The following is a 22,427-nucleotide window of genomic DNA, read 5'->3' as shown; positions in this document are numbered from 1 at the left end:
CCCTCTCAGGACATCAACAAGGTTATCGTGGCACCCGACCGCCTCGGATGCAAGGTAGGCATTACAGGTGTCGGATGAGACGGCAGGCGCCTCAAGCCCCGGTCCGCTTGCATAAATGTGTGCCTTCCTATCATTTTTGCTTTTCATACGAAGCCTGGCACCATCTCTCCACAAGCTGATTCATTGAAAGGTAGCTGTATGTTCTAAGAGCGGAAGGGAATTACGGGCCGACTTGAGCGGAAGCTCGAGCTCTTACGTCATGCAATTTGGTTCGGCTCTATGCCTGATTCACTACAGAGCAGCAGCTCTGAGTCTTGCAATGTATAGTATATCCTTGTCTTGCGTACACGGAGGAAGGCACCTCCATTGCGTTTGTGGCTCATAAAGATTGGATCCAGGAGGTGGGATGAGAATCAAGTGGCTTCGGCAAGACACAACAGATGATTGATAACTCTGCTGTCAGCTAATTCGCGCCATGTACACGCAGAAACAAGATGTCAGAGGCATCAAGGCATTGAGATTGTGACGTTTTGAACTGCCATCCCGAGTCACTGTATGAGATACTGTTTTTCTTGACTGAGGCGGTTAAATCTATAGTTTTACACAACCCTGTTGAAAGAGACTTTTTCAGACAAAAAAGTCAAAAGCACTCACGGCCACGTTTTACTTTTGTCTTTTACTGTGCATCATCTAAAGTCTAGTAAGCTTAGGTAGAACAGACATAAATTTGCTCAACATAATGGACGACCTAGCGTGGCCCGAATTACGCTTTAATAAAAGTCCCCTTGGCTGAGCTTTCCGGAAGCAACGTAAACGTCGATGTCCTTGTCTACTCAAAGTATTCAGAATGGCGTCGAAGACCTATAACATCACTAATGTTAGCTAGTGATCAACCCTCTTAACCTTGATTAGCAAGTGTTTAACGCCTCCATAATCATGGAATTGGGTAAAGTGTTAAGCAACCACAAGTCAAAATGGTGCCGGTCTAAGAGTCCTGATCCAAAACTCGAGGGGTGGATCGGCTCCAGTGTCACTAGATGATTTATATGGAACAAAAGTCCTCAAAGTTGAAGGCCCTATTTACGAATATTGAAATTCAAATGGAGGCTGCTGTAATTACACTTGCACATATCAGTCATATACCCAAGAATGTGACCACAAGACGTAATGAAGGCATGCGGTGCTTCCTTGTCATTCTTATAATAGATCAATAATCAGGCTCAGCAGAGAATGCGACCGAGGTTGTATTGATGAGACATGTTCGACCAACAGAACCCCATAAACTTTATGTACCCTATTCCGCATAATATGCAGGGTCGCTATTTGTATCTGGTACCTACGAAAGAGATTTTGGGAATTTCTTCTTCAGTAAGGTACTTCTTCACGTTAGTAAACATGTTTGATCTGATACCTTCCTTCAAGTGGTCATGAGCCCAGAGGTGGTGATGATACAGGTGGGGATTGGCTACCTCTAGGGCTGCTTTCCTAGTCTATACTCAAAAGATAAGCTAAAGCATCAGCAGTGTAGCCACACGTCTGCATTCTATTCTGCTGGGAAATGAGGTAGAAGAATAAGGAGCCGGCCGAGTCGTGAGATTCGTAAGAGGGAGAATCGTCTTACATAGTTCCCATGTGAGAAGGTTATCGGCCGGGTCGGATGAATCATCGGAACGGAGGACGAAACTTTGCTCATGACCTAAGTCATGATCAGTTATGAGACAGATGAAAGTTTAGCTCTTGTGTCACAGAATCTACTCATGTGCTGTTTAAGGACTTTCTAACTAAGCAATTTGTCATGGCATCCACTAGCGAAGTTTACTCACAACTGAAAGCATTTCAAAAACATTGATCCAACTGGTACAAATAATACAGCGATTTGACTATCTCTGTCATTTGTGTCAAAGTATTCACTGTCCAGGACGGATTTCTTTCTCCCTTTGCCTTCTCTGTTAGGCTATAAGGTGCTCTTTATCTATAGAATGTGGCAATATGGCATGAAAATCGCCCCTGGGGAGTCTAGTATCTGAAATTTGATAGGGTAATGAGCAAGCCACTCCCCGAGGCCCTTTCACTGCCGTGTTTCGATACGGGAATAAGTACTGTACCCTATTTTGCGGAGAACTGAAGGCGGAAGATCCATGTTGTCCATCATACTCCGATGCGCAGGTGTCGCGGTAGTTTTGAGATCATCCAATCCAGTCACAATCCCATGTTGCAGAAAAGAAACAAAGAGATCGGATGTGAACTTTTTGTTCCAAAAGGTAGGTAATTAAACAAATGGCTGATACTTAGCAACTCTATTAGGCAGCATTTAGCAGTAGTAATGCGTTTATGATGTCAGAGTATACAGACTAGTACATATTTGAGAGAAGAAGTCTTCGCTAGGGCCCAAACCGGTGGGGTCCTCAAATAGATATCCGTCGGCTCCGTTTAATCCCTTAACGAAGGAAGCAAACTGATGAAGTTCAAAATTCTCCTGACCCTGTACGTTTATCTCGTTACGCTCATACAGGCTCGAAGGAACTGTATGGTTATATGACTCCGGAAATGCTTGATATGATTCGAATTTATTTAGCCAATACGGCACTAGCGTGAAAGAAGCGTTTTCTGGAGAGTGTGAAGTATATTTCGTATATACCGACTCGATATCGACTATTGGTGTACTTATTGGCTACGTATTTGATCTACTGCGTTTCGATTTGCATCGTACTCTCTGACGTTGTGGTATGGGAGCCTGATGTTTCTTTTCATGCACTCGTAGTGTCCGTGCTGACATGATGGCGGGTACTGACATTTGGGAAATGTAGACGGGAACTGTGGGAGGTGGGAGAACTCATGCTCAATAAGGTGTGTCTCGGACACAAACCCAGATGTGGCTCTGGGACAAGTTTTAGTCGGCATTTAAATGCCGTGTGGCCAAGCTGGTTGTTGAAGAACTTGAGTGCTTCGGCCGATATCCCCGGAAAATCATGTTGAGTTTGAGTGAGGAGATGTCTAATGGTCTGTTGATATGCCACCAGTATGGACGAGACAACATCTGGACCAGAACTGTCTGGCTGTGTGCGGCCATTTTCATCACTGGCTATATCGGTCATTATCTCAAAGGCGTTGTCAAAGTGATCAAAAGCTGGACTTACCCCCTGGTTCTCAAATCCGAGACTTAAGTGTTAAGTGACCTAGCTCTCAAGAAACTGGCGACGTGCTTAACCAGAACAGGATAGTTGGCTAGACAACCTAGTCTCTTGTCCAGATACACAAGTTGGCTCTCGCATTCCTTTAACTGAGAATGTTCACTGGTACCGTCTAGCCTTTCAGCAAGATTGCAAGCAAGATTGATGAGATGAGATTTCTCATCAGACTCATTTGCAGTCGCCACTCGGGAAAGCAGATAATCGGTCTAATACTCTGTGGCATAAACATGAAAGCCATGTATTCATTTGAGTACTCGCTCCTGCCGCTCTTGTTCGCTATAGGAGATGCTGAAGACATGGCTTCCCGATAGAAGACAGGCCAGTGTTGCTGAACTATGCTCTGATAGTGTTTTATCCTCGTTGATAACCATACTCCTAGAAGATTTCCCCAGGAATCTGTAATCACGTTACGATTCAAGTCAGTTCTCAAAGAATATGTGAAAAATAATCTTACAGTTTAACTGAGGAGTGAATGAAAGTCATGATTGTGTCCTGCTTTACGTCAAGAAGAGGTCCGCATATTTCCAAGATTTATCCAGGTGCAAAGTTGGTGACATCCTAATTACCTGGACTAAGAAGAGTCGCCGCAGTTTAATGGAGGAATCATTGCAGATCCAATGGGACTGGGTAAGACCCTGACGATGATTGCTCTCGTAGCAACCGACTTGAAAGAAGAGAAAGATGCCTCCGGGATGAGAATAATCCTAAACCACAGCGAAGGAGCATATACAGGGGCGACTTTAATCATCGTGCCTCCGCCACGTTAGTTATCACATACTATTAGTGTGAGAATGCCGCTAACTGGCAATAGTCACATGGTCACGGGAGGAGCAACTTTCAGAGTAAGTCTATCAGTCATCTTACACAGCTGTCAACTTACCATTTGTTAGGCATGTGTCAGAAGGGGGGTTGAGGTACCGTAGACACCACGCTAAATCCAGGCTGGCCACACATGAAATCATTCACGACGGTGTAAACGTGGTTTTGACTACTTACCACACTATTTACACTGAGTGGAAAGCCGGATACGACGCGCAAACCTCTCCCCGGTTTACAGTTAGTTGGAAAAGGATAATTCTGGGCGAGGGCGAGAGATCTCTTCCCCAAACGCGGTTCGTTTTGATAGCCTGCTAACGGAACCTAGCCCACTACATCCGCAACGGGAACTCTCGGATGTCTCGCGCGGTTTGCGCCCTGGATGCGGTGTCTCGCTGGGCCGTCACTGGCACCCCCATCCAGAACCGCCTGAGTGACCTCGACACGATAGTCAAGTTCATCCGCATCCATCCGTACACGGACACCAGGCAGTTTGACGCCGACTTGTCGCAACTCTGGAAGTCTGGGGACGACTAGAGGGCCGCTCAGAGGCTAAAGAACCTGTCTGCGTGTCTCATCCTGCGTAGGCCCAAGGGCACGATCAACCTACTCCGACGGCATGACAAGCTTTGCCCCATCGACTTCACGCGAGAAGAAAGGGCTGCGTACGACGAGATGCGACAGTGGGCCATTGCAAGAATCGAGGATGCTCTGCTGCAAGATTCCAAGCTCGAGGCGTCCAATATCTCCATGTACCACAACGCCCTCCAACAGATCGAGTCGCTACGCCTCTTCTGTAACTTGGGACTTGGCTACCACAGCAGACATGAAAAAGTCACTCAGTACTCTACCGAGAGCTATCAGGACTGGACCGTTCAAGCTCGGCAGCTTTTCAACTTGCAGTGGCAGAAGGACCCCATCGTCTGTTTGGGATGGTCTTCGACGAAGAACGGACCGCCTGTACGCGGTGGATGGATGGATACGGATCTCCCTCCCCGGTACGACCAAGGTAACAATCCCATCTTGTCATTAGCATGCCCCTTGACAAAATCTAGCGGAGCACACTCAAGCCGGGCGACTGCGCAATCAATTGTCCCATGTAAGCTAAGCTTTACTCATACTAGCGTCATGAGCTTATGTCCAGGATGGAAGACAGACCTCTTACTGAGCGCCCCAATTCAACCAGGAGCAAGGAAGCTGCATGATGTGACCATCTCTATGCTTACCTATTGATGAACATAGTCGCTCTAGGCCCCCCACATAAGCAGTCCAGCTCACCCGGTACATAATACCAAAATACGTAAGGACTAGATACGCAGCACTTCTGGCCTGTACCACGTCTCAGTCTCCTATTACGGTACAAAATACCCGATAATGCAGAAAAACTATTGAATTAGACGTCAGTCCCTTCAGCCATAGCGCGAACAACCTTTGGGCGCCAGAACGTTAGCGACAACCTTGGATCTCCATTCTTGTGTAGGAGATTTGGACAGCCAGCCGTATGGTAGTTAAGGGAATAGCGTCACCGGCCTCGATTGCCGCACATCGCATCGCGATACACTGACTGAATGAAGCCCTCCGCCCTGAAGCCTCCTCTCTCTCCCTCTCCCTCTTTTTCTCTCTCACATACACATGGCATCCGTCCACACATACCGTGGCCCTCAACAGCCGTCTGCATGTCGTGCTCGGCATCCTGCTCCTTGCCCTGACCGCCGTCTTTGTCCTCCTCCACGAGAGTATCGCCACTGTCGACGGCCTCTTCAGCCTCCCTCAACACCGCGCAGATCCCGCCCATGGCGGATCCCAGCCCCGGCCGCCGGAGCCGCCGCAGAATCCGGACCCGAAACCCCTCACCGAGCAGACCCCGCGCTACAAGCCCGCGCCGACCTACACCCCACCCCCCGTCGTCGACCCCTTTCCCCTCCTCGCCGACACCGCTGCCGACGTCCTGCCACCCCCAGTCCCCGCGCACAACTCACCCTCCAGAACCTCTTCTACCTCAACCACACCACCCTCGCCCGCCTAGGCGTCAACGTCCTCCACGCGCCTGCTCTCTTCTGTTTCGCTGCTACCACGATAGTCACTCATCCTCCGTTTGGCCGACGCCGATTGCACGGCTTTTTGGCCGTTGCATGCTGACAACATGGTTCGTTACGGACCGGTTGTTTGCCGTGTGGGATAGTGATGCAGCCTTCAGGCAGCAACAGGGTTTGAAGTGGGAACGAAGCTGTAAATATTAGAGAGCCAAGACTTGGAGCGATTCCACGCAGGTTGATCGGCCCAGAGGCAGGGACTTGGTATTCCACAGGGTCTAGCAAGTACTCCGTACAGTGGCATAACCCTAGGACGAGGGTGCGTATAGTCATCTAGTAGAGCCACACTCCCTTCATCAGGATAAGGTGACCCCTGCGCATGCAAATGCAGGTGTAACCTCCGAAATTTATAAATCACTCCAGCTCCAGTAGAAACCAAAGTCCTTCTTGGCGGCATGATTCAGAACTTTCGTTGTCTGGCGCGAACCATTACCGCCACAAAGGCCTCAAATCAACTGCCTCACCTAGCTTTCTAGCTATGCGCGTTCATTCGTTCCAGCGACGCCGTTCCTGGGCTGTCAGCGCACTCGAGGGATGCGATCTATAAAAACCCATTGCTTTCTCCCTTCGTCTTGAGTTCAAGCAAACTAAACCTCCTCTCAGCATCTCATTCCATAGATTAAACCCTCTCCATACATACTTTACAAGTTCAGCGTCTCGCAAGCAACCATGCCTGCTATCACTCCTATCGACCCACGCTGCCCTGAATGCATATATGAGAATCCACCTGAGGCGAAGCACTGCAAGGGCGAGCTCGAAGACGTGGCTACCTGCCGCGCGGAGCTAGAAGAAGTTGTCTAGCTCCACGTGAATGTGAGTAATAGCTGTTATCAACTTTTGCCCGAACCGCTAACAACCATTTCCAGACAGCTGGCACACGGGACACGACGTGACGGGAACCGGGTTTGGAACTGAGATATTAGTGCTCGTACCTTAATAGTTTGGACGGAGATACCAATCCAAACTGACTATTCCCGCGTGACCACTTCGACCCGGGTTTCCGCATCGTCGTGAAGCCCTTGTTCTCCCATCCTCAGTCGAACCCCGTCGTCTCCGGTTGTGTCCGAATTGGTTTTCAGCAAGGCGTCAAAGACGTCATGGTTCTTTACGTGAGGCCGGCGGCCGCGCGGAGGAGTTTGGTGAATACTACAAAGTTCCGTTGCGATTAGGTTGCATTCTAATGCGTGGGATAGCAGCAGTATTCCGCGCATCTATCAGTGGTCCCGCCATATCGCTGTCATCACCGTGACGATTGTGACATGGATGTAAATTCTGTGGGTGCAAAAGGACCAGCGTCATATGCGGTAATACGGAACGGAGAAAGTAACTCGACTTAGCTAAATTCTCTAGCTATGTTTGTGTAACAAGTGTAGCAACTACATCGCTAGTATGTTAAGCCAGCGTTACCTATCTTTTTAACACTATAAAGGTCAGTCTGTAACTCTTCATGTATAAAAATCGTAGCAAGCAACCAGCCGACGGCTTCCAGTCAAGCAACCGACAAGATTCAGGTTTCATAATCACCGCTCACAAGCCATTAATGAGATTGTAGGGAATAGTAATATCTTGGGGTTTTCGATGGTTGATGCCACCATCTATGTGGACTTGCGCACGCGATCATCTCTCATATGGGAGAGAGAACTGCCAGCGCCAATGCCATGCGTAAACGGGCACGTAAGAAACATGGTAGAACAAATAAAAAAATCGTACACTACTCTCAAAATGCCCCACCCCTAATACGCCATACCCGTCTATATGGGATATCCTCCGGTCGCGATGATCAACCCAAAATGATTCAAACACAGGGAGTGATTGACTCCTCACAGTATCCAACTGTTTGCTTTTTGCCGGGCCAAAGTTCTCCGAGTCTCTCGCTGATATATATCGTTGAAAAGGGAGGAAGGAGGAAGGAAAGGAGGGGAAAAAAAAAACCAAAAAAAAACTCTATGCGAGTTTATGCCTCAGTGATATTTCTTGCCAAAGCACCGCCGGCCTGCATGTCACCCAGGCCGGTCTTGAAACCGCTGGCGGAGGCGGCGAGCTGGGCTTTTGGGGCGTACCCTGACTTGGCATCACCGCTCCTCAGGACCTCCTCGCGGGTGACGTTGAGCTTGTCGGCAGACAACCCCATCGACTGGAGGAAGTGGACCGTCTGGGTCCACTCCTTTTTCTTGCGGGCTTCGTTCCAGCCGAGCTCCTCGGCCATGACGTCAATGACGCGGGGCAGGGCGCGGAGGGCGGACTCGGCATCCAGGAAGGCGAGACGGGTGCGGCGGGAGATCAGGTCGGTGGCAGTCATGGCAGCCTCGGCGCGGACACCGTGGCGGATCTCGCCGACGACAAAGGGGAAGTTGGGGATGATGCGCTCAGAAGAGGCAGCAGCGACGGACCAGGCGCGATCGCCGTAGTTATGGGCCAGATGGTTGGCAACGTCAGCGTCGAGGGAGAAGTGTGAGGCAAGGTGGCTAGGCAGGTGCTTGGAGAAACCGTGGGCACCGACAAGAGGCACATTGGCGGTGATGCACTTGCCGGTGGTGGTGAAGGCAGGAAGCCCAGCACCGGAGATATCAGGCAGGGTAACGGGCTTGGGCTGGAGCTTGAAGGTCGCGATGGCCTCGTCGACGGCATCCTCGGCCATTTGGCGGTAGGTGGTCCACTTGCCGCCGGCGCATGTAAGAAGGCCAGAGTCGGAGACGGTAACAAGGTGGGAGCGGACGAGGGATTCGGTATTCTTCGCGTTGGGATCCTTGACCAAGGGACGGATTCCTGGAGAGCCTGTTAGCTTTTCTCTGCAACGCGTATGGCATCGATCGGATTATGAAATGACTCGACTTACCAGACCAGGCAGCGAGAACGTCAGAGCGGGTAAGGGCAGCATCGGGGGTCATCAGCTTGTTGACCTCCTTCAGAATGAACTTGATGTCGTCCTCGCGGGCGATGGGGTCACGCTCGACGGGAGCAGCGTTGTCCGTAGTTCCAGCCAGAGTGTAGCCTTGCCAGGGCAGCACGAAAATGACACGACCATCCGAGGTGGCAGCGTCAAGAAGACCAATTCCGTTGGGGCAGATGTCACCAGGCAGCATGATGTGGGCACCAGAAGCAGGAGCGACAATGGGTTTGCGGTCGGGGTTGTCCATACGCTCAATGGCGTCAGCGAAGGGGCCGGTCGCGTTGATAACACCCTTGGCGCGGACGGTGAAGGAGTCGCTGCCGGGAGTCATGACATCGCGGACCTTGGCACCGGTGATCTTGCCGTCCGAGTTCTTTTCCAGACAGGTGACTTCGGCGTGGTTGACGACGGTTGCGCCATAGAGCGCAGCAGTCAAGGCGAGAGAGACGTTCATGCGGGAGTCATTGTGCTGGCCGTCATAGTAGACCAGAGCACCGACCATGTTATCGCGGCGAAGCTTGGGGAAGGCCTCTAGGGCTTTCTTCGTAGAGACGTAGTAGGAGCTTTCGAGACCCTGGGAACCGGCGAGGAGATCGTAGGCCTTCGTGCCGGCCCAGAAGTAGGGGGTCTGCCACCATTTCTGAATGGGCAGGAGAATGGGCAGAGACGAGGACAGGTGGGGGGCAACGTTGAGGAAGGTCTTGCGCTCGTGAAGCGCCTCCATGACGAGCTCAAGCTGGGAGTAATCGAGGTTCCAGACGGCCTTTTCGAGGTAACGGACACCGCCGTGGACAAGCTTGGTGCTCTTGGACGAAGTCCCGGCCGAGAAGTCGTCGCGCTCGACGAGAGCGACCTTCAAGCCGCGGGTGACGGCATCAAGGGCGATGCCAGTGCCGGTGGCGCCGCCCCCGATAACGAGCAGGTCATACTCGTGGGGTTCGGAGCTATGGGCGCGCAGATCGGCCAGCTGAGAAGCGCGATCCTTGGCGATGGGGAATGAGGGGGGCACGATCTTGCCTTGGTTATCACGTTTGAGCTCAACCAGCGGCTTATCGAAGCTGTGAGCTCCGCGGCCGCTGAGGAAGGTCGAATAGGCGACGACACCACCAGTGGCGGCGGCGGCGGCGATGACGACGGGCCTTCTCAGGCTCGCGAAGCGGGGCGGCATGCTGTAAACTGGTCTTCTCACACAATAGGAAGATTAAGGCCGAGCCCAAAGAGGACGAGTGATACCGGTTGGGCGCGTGTGTGGCGGTGGTGAGGTAGTCGACAGTCCCTGACGTAGAGTGGGGTATCTGTAGCTACTACTCTTTCCTCGGCGTCGGTTTGGTTGGAGAGGTCGCAGGTGATGATCCTGGAGAAGTAGAAGAGGAGGAAGGGGAAGGGAGGATAAAATGGAAAAGAAGAAGCTCAATGGTTAAGAGGGTCCGAGATGATCGGCACAATGATCGATTGCGGCTGGCTGAGAACGATAATAAAGAAGAAAAAAATAACAAAAAGAGAGGGAGCAAAAAAAAAAAAAAAAGTTACTGGTAGGTATACAACCTAGGTACCGTTTGAAGGAGGAAGCTACCCCGGGCTGGGCCGCCTCACCCGCAACTGTGCGCTTCGATTCGTGGAATGACACCCCGAACTCACGCGAGAGGGAATCTTGCCGTTGGGCAGGGGGCAAGGCAAGGCGAACGTAGACTACTGGAGGTGGTATAATGTGACAGGGAGGTAGAGAGAATCGGGCGAGGGTACGAAATAGGTACTGTGTGATAGAGAGAGAGAGGGAGACAAAAGAAGGGAAAAGAAGAAGCCAGGAGAGAGCAAAAGAGGCTAAAAGTAGATCGGAAGGGGGGTGTGGGTGTGTGTGTGGGTGGTACGGAGATACCTACCAGTACCTACCCAGACGAAACCATATCCGTACAGTTCATCGTTTATCGGGCTGGGGAGCAGAAAGTGCAAACTCTGGTGCGACTTAAGGTCTGTCAGCAACGCCGCCATCGCATTGGACCTCGACCCCACGTGGTCGCAGGCGCGCCCGTGGTACGACAGCCAACCTTTGCAGTATCGATTCTCGCCCTGATCATTTCTGTCTGCTATCTGCGGTACCAGAACATACGGTGTCTTGCTTTGCTCTGCATTCCTTTGTGCGTTACCAGACGCCGGATTGTCCGGGCGGTCCAAAAAGCTAAGCGTCGCTGGGCGTACACATACAGCATCACCGTCCTGTCAGGTCGGGGTCTGACATCATGGACCACATGGAAAACGTGGCACCGAGCTGAGTCCGACCTGGTGGACGAACGAGAGACAGATAGAGAGAGAGGCAGAGTCAGGTCAGGGAAGAGGAGACCCGCTCATTGTTCGTCATGTCGGTAACGGCGCAATACTCGATCGATATGGAGAAATGATTGGGGGCCCCGGGGAAAGAGAGTCGTTAGGTATTGCCTAGTGTCATCCCATCCGTGTGGTGCAGGTTTCCAGTCAGAGCCGCAAGTGCGGTTATCCTCCATGCATGTCGGTATTGCAATACCGAGACGGTGGTGTTTTCGGGCTCGTCTCGGGTTTTAGAGGAGAATACCCCTGACTCGGTGGCTTCGGTTCTCATCACCGAATGATGAAGAAATAATTGGGGAAGGGGGGGGAGGGTTGCACTTACCAAAAAAAGAATTGGGGGAAAGGAACTGGCCTCTGAGGCAAGTGCAGAGTGACTTGGTAACGACCCCTTCTTTCCCCTCATGGCCGTTGAACCCTCCTTACCCCTGTCCCTGTTCCTTCCCTCCTCCCCTTCCCCTCGATGCTCACGACACACACCGGCTTCAACCTCGCTCCGCCTTGGTGTTACATCCTCTCCATCTCCCCGACCACACCTTGGCTCCGCACGGCACAGTTTATGAGCCTGGATGGTCATGTCCTTTGCCACCATCACCCTGCAGAATCACCACCAGAGCACCGCTGCCCGCTGGATCGTGCATCCTGCACGCTCATGCAGCGCACCCACCCAGCAACACAATCAGCACCGCACACACAACAGAGACAGACAGGCGAGTACACTCGGCCCGGCCACTCGCCCGCGTTTGAAATCTGCTCATGGACTCCCCCCGAGTACCCATCGTGGCATGTTTGCCCACCCCGCGCCATGCCATCTGGGCACTAACTACCCTTATCCCCGCTGGCCTCGGGTTTGATTATTCTGGGGCTCGCCTCACTTTTCACCTCGAGGCCCAAAGTGAGGCTTGCCCGAGGAGGCTTGAAGGGTCCTCGAGGGGCTGAGGCCGCATATGGTTCATCTTAAGAACCGGATGCCATCCTCTCTCTCCAATGTCGCGGACCGTTTTTGGGGCTCCTGGAACAGGCGGACGACCCGACGCCACGCTTTCCTTCGACAGACTCTCGGGAGTGTATACGACATGCGCCTACCTGCAAACAGTACACACACACCACCCAGGAGACCTGCCCTCCATCCTTCAGCTATTACCGCCCCCTCTAGGCATTCTCCTCAGCGCCCGCTCGATGTAACCCTTCTGAGAGGGCAACTCCGCTCCGGACGCCGTTATTGCACCCGCAGCCGCACCCCATCCGCCCGTTCCTCACACACACCAGCTGTCCGTCGTCGTTCGCCGCCACCACTACACCGCAACGCCCACGGCCACGGCCACACATTGCAGATCTCGCGCAACATCTCGCGCTGCCCCTTGCAATTTGCGTTCACAAAGTGGGAGGAATCAAATTGAGGTGGCGCACTCAAATAGAACCACTGCAAATCTGCCCCTCGACTCCTTTCTCCCCTGCACAGTGTTATGGCAATCATTTGCCAACATCAATGCGCAGATCTATTGCGCAGGAAGGAGCAGGAGGGGCATCGGTCAGTGAGCGGGGCAGCTGGACACGTATTGGAAAAGTTCAGGTGCGCGGTATGGCTAAGCATCCGAAGCCAGCACAAGTGATCTTCATTCTTTGCTTCGAGGGCCAAGATGGCGCCAACCTGAACGGGGGTGGCTTTCAGACTCATTGCTGCAATGCCGGTGGATTCACCAAGCCATTCGACTCTAGCGGTTCCCAAAACGAACGCGTAAACTGCTAGCCTATCTCTTTGACGCCTCCCGCTAGGTGTGTTCTGGCCTCTCGGGATCCCGAGAACCTCCAGCTGCAAGCCCGGACTGTCGTCGACTGCGGGCAGGTTGCACCCTGCAGCGTCCTGGCTGTTCTAGAGTTATTAGGAAAGCATTCCGACAGCGTGGGCATGCCATACCGCTACCTCCAAAATCATTTTGCTCTCTCCCCCGCAGAAAAAACCGCCAACTCGGCGGAAGAATTCCCAAGGCTTCGGGGCCTCACCCACACCTCGGGCGTCGTGCCAATCTTCCAGCGAAGTGGCTTTTTTTTTTCTTCTTTTTTTTCTTTTTTTCTTTCCGTTCCACTTCCGAAGAGGTTTGCTTTCGAAAGTCTAGAGGAATCTGACCTCACGAATATACTAATTGTCGACTGGGCGCATCTTTTTTCTTCTTCTTTAAGTAAGTTCACGTTGCACGTCGAAAGAGTCCGAGAGCTCTAGTCCACGTCCTCGCGCGTAGACATAGACATGCACGAACAACCTGGTGAACTTGATGCTTTATGATAATTTTTCTTTTCCTTATTATTTTTTGCTTAAATGACAGCTGCGAGGAAGATAACTCTATTACCCTCCTCGAGACACATAGTGCGATGCAAACGCACATAAGAAAAAACAAGATACGCCAATCCCGCCCATATCGGTACCCCCAGCACCAGCGGCAAACAACCCGGACAGACGAGCAAACACACTCGACACGACTTGGCGGACACTCCGGGCGGCGGCAGAGCCAAAGAAGAATAAAAAATAAATACACGAAACGAATTGCGCCTTGAGTACTTTTCCCCCACCAGTATTCTCATTCGCCATAAGGGGCAAAACTTTGATCATTTTATCCGCTTCTTTTCTCCGCGACTACACAGGGACTCGTGTCCCAGATTCGAGTCGGCCGCCCGTTTCTTCTCTCGTCTTTCACAGTACTCTTCCAAAGACTTTTGATATCATCCCTCGTTTCTGTTTCTGGTTTCCTTCTGTTTTCACTCATCACAAGTACCGACACAGTCGGATCTCGTGGCTTCATCGTCGTCCTGTCAAGATAACCAAGACGGCTCTCTCATTCTCACGTCTCCGTATACAACGCTCAATCACACACACGTGGACACACTATAAGTCATCGTCCCTTTTACACCTTTTCCAAGCGGTTCTTGTACGTGTTGGACCACACATCTCGGCGAGGCTGGAAGAGACGAGTGAGACCGAAGTAGGGACTGTTGATCGGGCTCTCGCCCGTGTACATGAAGACATCGTACAGAAAGCCACCGAGAAGGGTTCCGAAGAAGGGGGCAACCATGGGGATCTATCCACCGATTTGTTAGTCCCGGGACTTGGCAGATATTTCGCCACACATGGCAGCCGACACGCAACAGCCCCATTACGAGAAACAGAGAGAGAGAAAAAGAAAAAGGAAAAAAAAGGAGGGGCCGAGGCAGGATGACGAAGAATTCTGCTTACCCAGAAATAGTATCCACCGGCGGACCACACCTCATGTCCGTAACCAAGCATGTACGAAACCAGGCGGGGGCCAAAGTCACGAGCCAGGTTAATGGCGTAACCGGTCTCCCAGCCCCAGCAGGCACCGATGCCGAAAATGAGGAAGAAGAGGGCCAGGGGCATGAAGGGCCCGGCTGCTCCGTTGGCGGGGTCGGCGAGCGCGAAGATGACGAACTGGAGAATGCTGGACGCGATAACTTCGGAGAAGAACATGCCCGTTCGGGTCATGAACTCGGCGGGGTATGTGCAGAAGACGCCGGCCGTCGAGTTGGGGCCCCCGACGGTGCGGATGCCAGCGCCGCCCTCGAACGCGTCGAAGGCCTTGATGTAGTTGCCGTACACGATGAGGGCTGCCACCATGGCGCCCAAGAGCTGGCCAATGAAGTAGATGGGGAACTTGCGCCACGGGTGGCCGCGGAATACGCAGTTGGCCAGCGTCACTGCCGGGTTGAGATGTCCGCCAGACTTCTTGCTACAGTAGACTCCGAGCATGACACCCAGTCTAAAATCCAGAGTCAGCCCATGAGTTTCTCTCCTGCTGTCACACTATACCATACGATGAAGTCACGTATGAGGACGGTGCTGCCCGCGTGGACATCTTGAAGGGATTTGCTTCACTTACCCCCAGCCCCAGGAGATACTCTGGTAGTCACCCTTGGTGCTTTTACTCAGAACAACCTGGGCGACGACACCGTCTCCAAAGAGGACGAGGACCATGGTTCCGAAGAACTCGGAGAAGCCATCTTGGAAATATTCACGGATGCGCGCCCAGGCCAGCTGCTCCTCCTCGTGATGAGTTGGGAGCATGCTGCTGACGGCGTGCTCCTCGTGGGTCTCCTCGCCTCCCATTTCGTTCTTGAAACTCGGGATATGCTGCTTGCCAACGTACGACGACTCTGACACCGATTCCGCTGTGTGGACAGTGATGACCATTAGAACCGAACCGAGACAGACTTGGAACGAAAAGGACCGAGAGAGGGCCAAAGGCAGAGAATGCGGATGAAGAGAGACAGAGATGGGTGGGGGGTGAAGGGAGCAGAACGCGGGGTGAAGATGGAAATATGCAACGAGAAATAACATCTCACATCGCAGAACGTGGGGAAGAAAGATCTTCTTATGGTCCCCACGGGCTCATGGTGTTCCCACGGGGCTGGACAACCGTTGCAACCAATCCGCCGGGTCTGGATCTGCTTCATGGGGAAAGTTGAGGGGGGGAGGCATGAGGAGGCATGGACCAGGATTGAGGGCCACTAGGTTCACGCAACTTGGGGGAGAGGGGGCAAGGGGGGATGAGGTGACGGGGGCACCGAGGCATCGCGAATGCAAGTGAAATGTCTTCTTCTTGACGCTTACCCATTTTGGATCGCTTTCGACGTGTCTTGTGCCTAACCTCGTGGCTTAGGTAGGTGGATCTCCTCTCTTTAACCTATTCAGTGCAATGTTCTCCCGGGATTGGTGGTGTGTCCTTGGGAACCTCAACACCCGAGACGGCGGGGGAGGAGTAGGAGGGGGGCGAGATTTGGTTGTCTTTCCAATATCGGATTCCTGGTATGACCGACCGACGACTCGGGATGGAGACGGGGGTGTGGAATTGGTGAAATGAGGCAAGCGTCTCTGTGATACGACTACCGCGAGTCTTCCCGAACGGGGATTCGAGTCCGGGTCTTGCGTAGGGCGATGGATACGGTGATGCAGATGGCGCTCACGAGGTCAATATGTGGTGGGATGATGGAAGAGAGAAGAAAAAGGTTCGAACGATGCAGGTGGGTCGGGCGATGATGGAAAAGTCGCTCAGTGTGATTGTGGTCGAGTGAGAAGGAAGACGAAGAAAGACGGGACGCGAAGGTGGGACGAGGGGATGGATATGATGCAGTTCGGTGGCTCACACCGAAGATGAGGTTGGACGACGGCCGAGACGGAACGAGAGGTACGACGCCCCGGTACCCTACGGGTGATACTGCTACCGGAGGGCGACCGAGACTCTGAAGCAACTCTGTCTGTAGCTTTATTCCTTCGCTCCGTTGGCTTACTCGAACCCCCTTTCTAACTTTTGGACCGGGGTTCGAACAGATACAATGGGCGTGGGCAGCGCGAACGGGCCGGAGAACGTGTAAGGTTGTCAGAGGAGGTAGGTAGAGGTACAGAAACGATGAGGTAGCCTCCACCCGCACCACTAATAAGCAGTAGGCTTTCCTCCAAACACGAATGCAGGATGTGTGTGTGTGTGTGTGTGTGTGTGTGGGTGGGTGGGTGGAGTGGTTGCGACTGCGACTCTCTTGCAGATTCACTTTGGACACCATGCGCATGGGGGGATGGTTACTTCGAGGTAAGCTTCTAGGGCAGTTCTCATAGTAGAAGACGGGTGCGCGGACGAAACAGATGAATATATTTGCGTCAAAAGAGAGGCTGGAGTCGTGGACATGAGGTAACTTTCCGGTGTGTCTGCCTTCCGCGGGAGTGAGAGGAACAAATCCAAGAGGCGAGGGGGAGGGGTGGGATGGATGCTCGTTCTTACGACACATGAGCTTTCGTTATGCAACTTCATTTCTTTTGCAGGCCAATTCGTTCCGTCAGCGTTTTTGCTGTCCCCTCGACGCCACTCTTTGGCTATCGTGAAAGCGAGGAATAATGAACTGCCTGGACAGAACGAACACGGCGCGCGCGCGCGCAAAAGTCTCATGACTCTTTGGTTGCAGGGTATCCGTACGCGTTGGAGAAAGAGCCTACAGCCGAGCCGCAGTGGCAAGCGGCAGCGAAGCAAACCTCTGTAGGTAGTCCGGATAGTGTCCGCGCCTTTCCCCATTCAATGTTGAAATGTAACTCTGAACCTTGACTGATCAGATCGGAAGGTTGCCACTTACATGATGATGCCTCCCTGCACAAACGACCGTCTGGGGAGGGGGCCGGGCCATGGCGCCAAGGGGTCCATCGAGGTGGAGACGCCAAATCTGACAGTGACGGGGCGAGCGGATACACTTCCAGGCAAACGTCATACACACGAGACGGTACGTCCATCATTGGTCGGTGTGAGAGAATGGGAGAGAAACGAATTGTGTGCCCGTAAGGTTGAAACCGTGCCCGAAAACCTTTGCATTCCTTTAGGTCAAGGTTTTGCTGACTGCTCCTCCCGTTGGTGTCAGTGTGTCCTCAACAGACTTTCGGATGGGCAGACAGGACAAGCCCTCGGTCGGAAAACAAAATAGGAGATGCAACTCGAGTCTCGGGGTGGTGTCCGTCAGCAACAAGGTTCTTCTTGGAGAGCATGCAGTCCGCAGTCACGCATGGGTATTACGCAGTGCAGGAAACGGCGAACCCTGGGAAGTCGAGTTCGCAGCCGTTGCTGATCCCGCGATGGAACATTCGCCTCTTTCCCCGCAGTTGGTCACTCGAACCTGGACAAATGAGATGGCAGTCGAGCGGGCGGTTGCAACGTAGCGTGGGGAGGGGGGGGGGGGGGGGTGGCATGTCAGCGGCATGAGAAACGATTTCTCCGTTACTGCCCGTTTTCAAAAAAAGAGAAGAAAAAAGAGACGAAGGGATGGAAAGGATCTGCGCTCGCAACGCATGCATCTACCGGCTGGCAGGTTGGCAAATGGTAGTGTTGTGACGCTGTTGTTGCATATATGTTCCGGCTCGTCAGATCCAAACGTTATTCGTACGTTCGTCCACTGCTTCTAGCGTTGGTATGTGTGTGCGTGTGTGCGTGTCCCCGTACGCCTCAGCATGTATGTGTTGGAACCAAGGTATGTCGGTTTCCGAATTGCTGCTTCTGATTAGATGATTGGTTGGCTGTAATGTTTGTGTACGGCGCAAAATCACACCTCCGCGATTCAGTCCGATTGTACAGCCCCGTCCACTTACAACACAGACTACTTACTGTATGTAGACAGAGAGGGGGAGCAGAAGTTGTGCTCGTTCTCTTTCCAGTTGTGATGCGCCTCCTTCGAATGCACGAAGAGGATTGTAGCCGCAGCATCACCTGCACCAGCTGCAGCAGCAGGGCTAGAAAAAGACGCAGCAGACTAGAAGGCAGGCATCCCACGTACGCATGCATGCGGGGGCGACCGGCGCATCCATCTGTTCTCGGAGCATGGACCTAACCCGGGTGGGCAAAGGCTACGCTAGCCAGCCCATCATCTCCTCGTCCGTACTTGTATCCGTACTCTCCTCTCAACCCCGCTTTCTTCGAAGGAGCCTCGGGTCACCGGTGCCCCTCCCCCCTCTTGACCTGCTCTTAGGATATGTAGGTAAAGACCGGCGTACGGCCGGGCCCACCGTGGCCTTCCGTGGAGCTCGCCGGCAGCAGTAGAGAGTGCGACTTTGGGAATGACATCAAAGTCCATCACTAGGAAGGACGCTACCCCCCCCCTCCTCCCCACCCCTCCACTTGTGCTCGCTGACCACGGCCGACATTGCTCGCCAGTGTCGAATCATTACCGACCGCAACTCGGTGCCTTCGCCCCGAATCTTGTCCTGCTATGTATCCCTCCCGGCTTCTCGCGTGGAAGGATGCGCTCGCCCGTCGGATTTCTTCAACTTCCTCGTGAGCACATGTCGAGGTAACCCACCCCGCTTGACCCGTTCGCATTTCCCCAGTGGCATTGGATCCTGCATCGCATCTGCCCCCATTGACAGACCAGCGGATTTCTTACCAAGGCCCAGTTCCTTGGGCTCATCTCGTGATATCTCCACACGATCTGGGGATGGGGTAGAGGGGGGATATGATGCATGAGAATGAGGGGTTGTGGCTTTTTGTGAAAAGTTGTCGTTCCCCGTGGAGGAAGCTAGCCGCGTGCGCCCTCTGCTTGTTGGAGTCGGAGCGCTGAGCTTGGAGACTGGAGCTGAGCTGAGTGAGTTTCCCCTCTGCGCGGCACCTACAAATATTTTGTCAGCCCGTGAAACTTAGCTCTTCATCGTATGCCCTCCTTACTCTTCTCCCTCTCCATCCCGTTTCGCAAAAGATACCCAAGCCCGTCCCTTCTTGTCTTCCGCGTTGCGCTCCCTTCCCTTGTCGCTGCCGCCATCTTTGAATGCTCTCGTCTCTTCTTCCCCGCCAATTCAAACAAGACCCCCCCCCCCCCCCCCACCATGTCTCTCGCTGCCATGAACGGAGGCTCTGGCTCCAACATCTCCTTCGTGGGAGCCATCGATCAAGGCACCACGAGTACCCGTTTCCTCATCTTCAACCCCCGCGGCGAGGTCATTGCCACTCACCAGATTGAGTTCAAGCAGATCTACCCCAATCCAGGGTAAGTTGCGCCTGTGCTCGCGCGCGCGCCACTTCAACTGGCTCATCAGAGCCGTGCTGTGGTTTCGGAGGCTAATGAGGGTTGCGACAGCTGGCACGAGCACGATCCCGAGGAGCTTGTTTCTTCGGTCGAGAAATGCATTGACGGCGCCGTCCAGGCGTTTGAGACCCAGGGCCACTCCCGCGACCAGATCAAGGCTGTCGGCATCACCAACCAGAGGGAGACCACTGTCCTCTGGGACACAACCACCGGGAAGGCCCTGTACAACGCCATCGTCTGGACCGATACCCGTACCAAGGACCTCGTCCGCCGACTGAAGCAACGCCTCGGTGCCAGCGAGCTCACCCAGCGATGCGGTCTTCCTCTTTCCACATATCCCTCCGTCGGCAAGCTTCTCTGGCTGATCGACAACGTCCCCGAGGTCAAGGATGCCTATGAGCGTGGTGTTCTGGCCTTCGGCACCATTGACACCTGGCTGGTGTACAAGCTCAATGGCGGCACCGCCCGCGATGTCTACGTTTCCGACCCCTCCAATGCTGCCCGTACCATGTTCATGAATATCCATACTCTCCAGTACGACGAGGACCTCATCGATTGGTTCAGAATCGACCCCAAAAAGGTCAAGTTCGCCAAGATCGTCCGCTCTTCGGACCCCCAGGCCTACGGTTCCTTGCATAACACATTGCTGAGCGGCACCAAGATCACGGGCTGCTTGGGTGACCAGTCCGCCGCCCTGGTCGGGCAGAAAGGTTTCACTGCTGGCCTTGCCAAGAACACCTATGGCACCGGTTGCTTCCTGCTCTACAACATTGGTCCCAAGCCCGTCATCTCTTCTCACGGCCTCTTGACCACCGTCGCTTTCGACTTTGGCCCTGGCAAGACCATGTATGCCCTCGAGGGCAGCATTGCTGTTGCGGGCTCCAGCGTCAAGTTTCTTGTTGACAACTTGGGTTTCATGGAGTCGTCCTCCAAGCTGAGCGCGCTCGCCGAGACTGTCGAGGACAACGGCGGATGCACCTTCGTCACTGCATTCAGCGGCCTGTTTGCCCCGTACTGGATCGATGATGCCCGCGGTACCATTTTCGGCATCACTGCCTACACTCAACGCGGTCACATTGCGCGTGCTACTCTCGAAGCCACTTGCTTTCAGACCAAGGCCATCCTGGATTCCATGGAGAAGGATAGCGGTGCAGCTCTGACCGAGCTCGCCGTCGACGGCGGCATGTGCAACTCCGATCTTGTCATGCAGGTAAGTGTTTACAGAAGGACCCCTCCCCCCGCAGCAGGACCTTATGCGAATCTCGGGAGGAGAAAACAGGCTGACCCATGTAACAGACCCAGTCCGACATCATTGGCATCCCTGTTAACCGCCCAGGCATGCGCGAGACCACGGCCCTTGGCGCGGCCATTGCAGCAGGCTTTGCTGTGGGGGTGTGGAAGAGCTTTGACGAGCTGAAGGACGTCAATCTCGAGGGCCGCACCATCTTCAAGCCCGCCATCTCTAACGAGGAGGCTTCCGAGCGGTTCGGCCGCTGGGAGAAAGCCGTCCAGATGAGCAAGGGTTGGTCGAGCTAAAAGATCTCTTCAGAGGCTCTGCTTTTCACGCTATGACGTTTTCCTGTTCCTTTCCGATTTTGTTTTCTCTTTCGATATACCACATTCTGTTGTCTGGGAGGTCCAATCACGATGGCGTGTGTGCATGCACTTTTCGGCGTCCTGTGGAAAAAAACCCGTTTTGTATCATAAGTAGGATGACGGTACGACGAATTTTCATCTCGGCCAGACTTTGCGCGCGTGTGTGTGTGCAGGATGCTGCTTCACCTTTGCCTGTCAACTCCGTCGCCAGCTACAGGGAAAGGCGCAGTAGGTTGTATCTCTGTGTCTTGATACCCCCTCCACGAGCGTATGCGATCGGACTTGTCTCCACATCTCCATGCGTCCTGCTCGTACGACCAATAAGTCGTAAGCAGGACCACGAGGAATTGCAAATAACTTACTTCGTCGGAACCAGCCAGTGGTTGGATGGACCCAGAACCTGCGGAGAAGGTATCGTCGAAGCGACTGCCGTGCCCCCCTCCCGTACTCCCCCGCACCTTTTGACAGGTTCATCGCCGAAAGGATGATGCTGGTAGGAGTTCAGTATATAAGGTGACAGGCGCGACAGGAGGACAGCAATGAGCGGGGTGAGTTCGGATCGGCCGGGGTACTGCATTCTTTGCCAAATAGAGGTGGCTTTGCCGACCAGTAACATATTTGGAGATGAGGTGAGGGGAAGAGAGGCGGCGCGGTTCCTGCATGTTCTGTTATAGCCATGTAATAACAGCACCGTTGGTCCCCTGTGGTGTCTGGGCGTCGGAAATGGCTTTCATTCTCGCAACTGCTCCTAATGCGCCCCAATAGTTCATCATTGGACGTAACAGTCTTCCTCTATCCTTTTTGTCTGTCCCATGGCGGTGATTGTACCCGGGGTTTCCGGAGAACGAGAGCGCTGGGGCTCGGGTGGTTGGTGCGCTGTGAGCGAGTCTTTTGATCATGCCTTTCCCTCGTCTTCCGTAGCGAGAGAGTGGATGTAGCTCAGCCTGACAGAAGTTGGCAGTGTTT

At 53.4% G+C, this 22,427-nt stretch overlaps 9 protein-coding genes across 9 annotated transcripts; 3 read left to right on the top strand and 6 right to left on the bottom strand.

Moving 5' to 3' along the window:
- Positions 1-3,769: 3,769 nt before the first annotated feature.
- On the top strand, positions 3,770-4,685 carry LY79DRAFT_493085 (uncharacterized protein; the record flags this gene model as incomplete). The annotated part of the gene is made up of 4 exons (XM_060553328.1): positions 3,770-3,844; positions 4,206-4,307; positions 4,431-4,528; positions 4,595-4,685. Coding segments are annotated over 4 exons (366 nt in total), but the record flags the coding sequence as incomplete, so codon positions are not given.
- A 3,369-nt stretch (positions 4,686-8,054) lies between these two features.
- LY79DRAFT_524240 (FAD dependent oxidoreductase) lies at positions 8,055-10,158 on the bottom strand (the record flags this gene model as incomplete). Its single annotated transcript, XM_060555612.1, has 2 exons — positions 8,055-8,866; positions 8,937-10,158. The coding sequence occupies 2 exons, from the start codon at positions 10,156-10,158 to the stop codon at positions 8,055-8,057; spliced, it is 2,034 nt and encodes a 677-aa protein (XP_060409800.1).
- A 2,015-nt stretch (positions 10,159-12,173) lies between these two features.
- On the top strand, positions 12,174-12,752 carry LY79DRAFT_371756 (uncharacterized protein). The gene has a single exon (XM_060552834.1). The coding sequence runs from the start codon at positions 12,257-12,259 to the stop codon at positions 12,707-12,709; it is 453 nt and encodes a 150-aa protein (XP_060409799.1). The 5' UTR covers positions 12,174-12,256; the 3' UTR covers positions 12,710-12,752.
- Positions 12,753-13,576: 824 nt separating this feature from the next.
- LY79DRAFT_371753 (uncharacterized protein) lies at positions 13,577-14,049 on the bottom strand. The gene has a single exon (XM_060552833.1). It carries the CDS (start codon positions 13,887-13,889, stop codon positions 13,623-13,625), a length of 267 nt encoding a protein of 88 aa, XP_060409798.1. The 5' UTR covers positions 13,890-14,049; the 3' UTR covers positions 13,577-13,622.
- A 160-nt stretch (positions 14,050-14,209) lies between these two features.
- On the bottom strand, positions 14,210-15,510 carry LY79DRAFT_593423 (MIP family channel protein; the record flags this gene model as incomplete). The annotated part of the gene is made up of 3 exons (XM_060561554.1): positions 14,210-14,383; positions 14,539-15,079; positions 15,200-15,510. 3 exons carry the CDS (start codon positions 15,508-15,510, stop codon positions 14,210-14,212), a joined length of 1,026 nt encoding a protein of 341 aa, XP_060409797.1.
- A 1,256-nt stretch (positions 15,511-16,766) lies between these two features.
- LY79DRAFT_566528 (uncharacterized protein) lies at positions 16,767-18,019 on the bottom strand. The gene is given in 4 exon segments (XM_060558828.1): positions 16,767-17,214; positions 17,305-17,370; positions 17,439-17,448; positions 17,466-18,019. The coding sequence occupies 4 exon segments, from the start codon at positions 17,568-17,570 to the stop codon at positions 16,862-16,864; spliced, it is 534 nt and encodes a 177-aa protein (XP_060409796.1). The 5' UTR covers positions 17,571-18,019; the 3' UTR covers positions 16,767-16,861.
- Positions 18,020-18,948: 929 nt separating this feature from the next.
- Positions 18,949-19,662, bottom strand: LY79DRAFT_566525 (uncharacterized protein). Its single transcript, XM_060558827.1, has 2 exons — positions 19,508-19,662; positions 18,949-19,451 (listed from the first exon to the last, which is right to left on the bottom strand). The coding sequence occupies exons 1-2, from the start codon at positions 19,599-19,601 to the stop codon at positions 19,054-19,056; spliced, it is 492 nt and encodes a 163-aa protein (XP_060409795.1). The 5' UTR covers positions 19,602-19,662; the 3' UTR covers positions 18,949-19,053.
- Positions 19,663-19,665: 3 nt separating this feature from the next.
- Positions 19,666-21,401, top strand: LY79DRAFT_593422 (glycerol kinase; the record flags this gene model as incomplete). Its single annotated transcript, XM_060561553.1, has 3 exons — positions 19,666-19,826; positions 19,917-21,075; positions 21,162-21,401. The coding sequence occupies 3 exons, from the start codon at positions 19,666-19,668 to the stop codon at positions 21,399-21,401; spliced, it is 1,560 nt and encodes a 519-aa protein (XP_060409794.1).
- On the bottom strand, positions 21,340-22,271 carry LY79DRAFT_371547 (uncharacterized protein). Its single transcript, XM_060552831.1, has 2 exons — positions 21,824-22,271; positions 21,340-21,641 (listed from the first exon to the last, which is right to left on the bottom strand). The coding sequence occupies exons 1-2, from the start codon at positions 22,075-22,077 to the stop codon at positions 21,398-21,400; spliced, it is 498 nt and encodes a 165-aa protein (XP_060409793.1). The 5' UTR covers positions 22,078-22,271; the 3' UTR covers positions 21,340-21,397.
- Positions 22,272-22,427: the final 156 nt, after the last annotated feature.

This window comes from Colletotrichum navitas, assembly GCF_030913465.1.
Source record: "Colletotrichum navitas strain CBS 125086 chromosome Unknown LY79scaffold_78, whole genome shotgun sequence".
Lineage (NCBI taxonomy): Eukaryota > Fungi > Ascomycota > Sordariomycetes > Glomerellales > Glomerellaceae > Colletotrichum > Colletotrichum navitas.
The sequence above is the reverse complement of the archived record's forward strand: the minus strand, read 5'-3'. Positions and strand labels throughout refer to the sequence as shown.

Coding starts and splice junctions, on each gene's coding strand:
- LY79DRAFT_371756 (XM_060552834.1), top strand. CDS start 12,257: ATGGTTCATCTTAAGAACCGGATGCCATCCTCTCTCTCCAATGTCGCG.
- LY79DRAFT_371753 (XM_060552833.1), bottom strand. CDS start 13,889: ATGAGAATACTGGTGGGGGAAAAGTACTCAAGGCGCAATTCGTTTCGT.
- LY79DRAFT_566528 (XM_060558828.1), bottom strand. CDS start 17,570: ATGACGTTTGCCTGGAAGTGTATCCGCTCGCCCCGTCACTGTCAGATT. Junction 17,215..17,304: donor CTTGCCACTGCGGCTCGGCT/GTAGGCTCTTTC, acceptor CGTTCTGTCCAG/GCAGTTCATTATTCCTCGCT.
- LY79DRAFT_566525 (XM_060558827.1), bottom strand. CDS start 19,601: ATGGCGGCAGCGACAAGGGAAGGGAGCGCAACGCGGAAGACAAGAAGG. Junction 19,452..19,507: donor CGGGATGGAGAGGGAGAAGA/GTAAGGAGGGCA, acceptor AAATATTTGTAG/GTGCCGCGCAGAGGGGAAAC.
- LY79DRAFT_371547 (XM_060552831.1), bottom strand. CDS start 22,077: ATGTTACTGGTCGGCAAAGCCACCTCTATTTGGCAAAGAATGCAGTAC. Junction 21,642..21,823: donor CACTGGCTGGTTCCGACGAA/GTAAGTTATTTG, acceptor GCAAAGGTGAAG/CAGCATCCTGCACACACACA.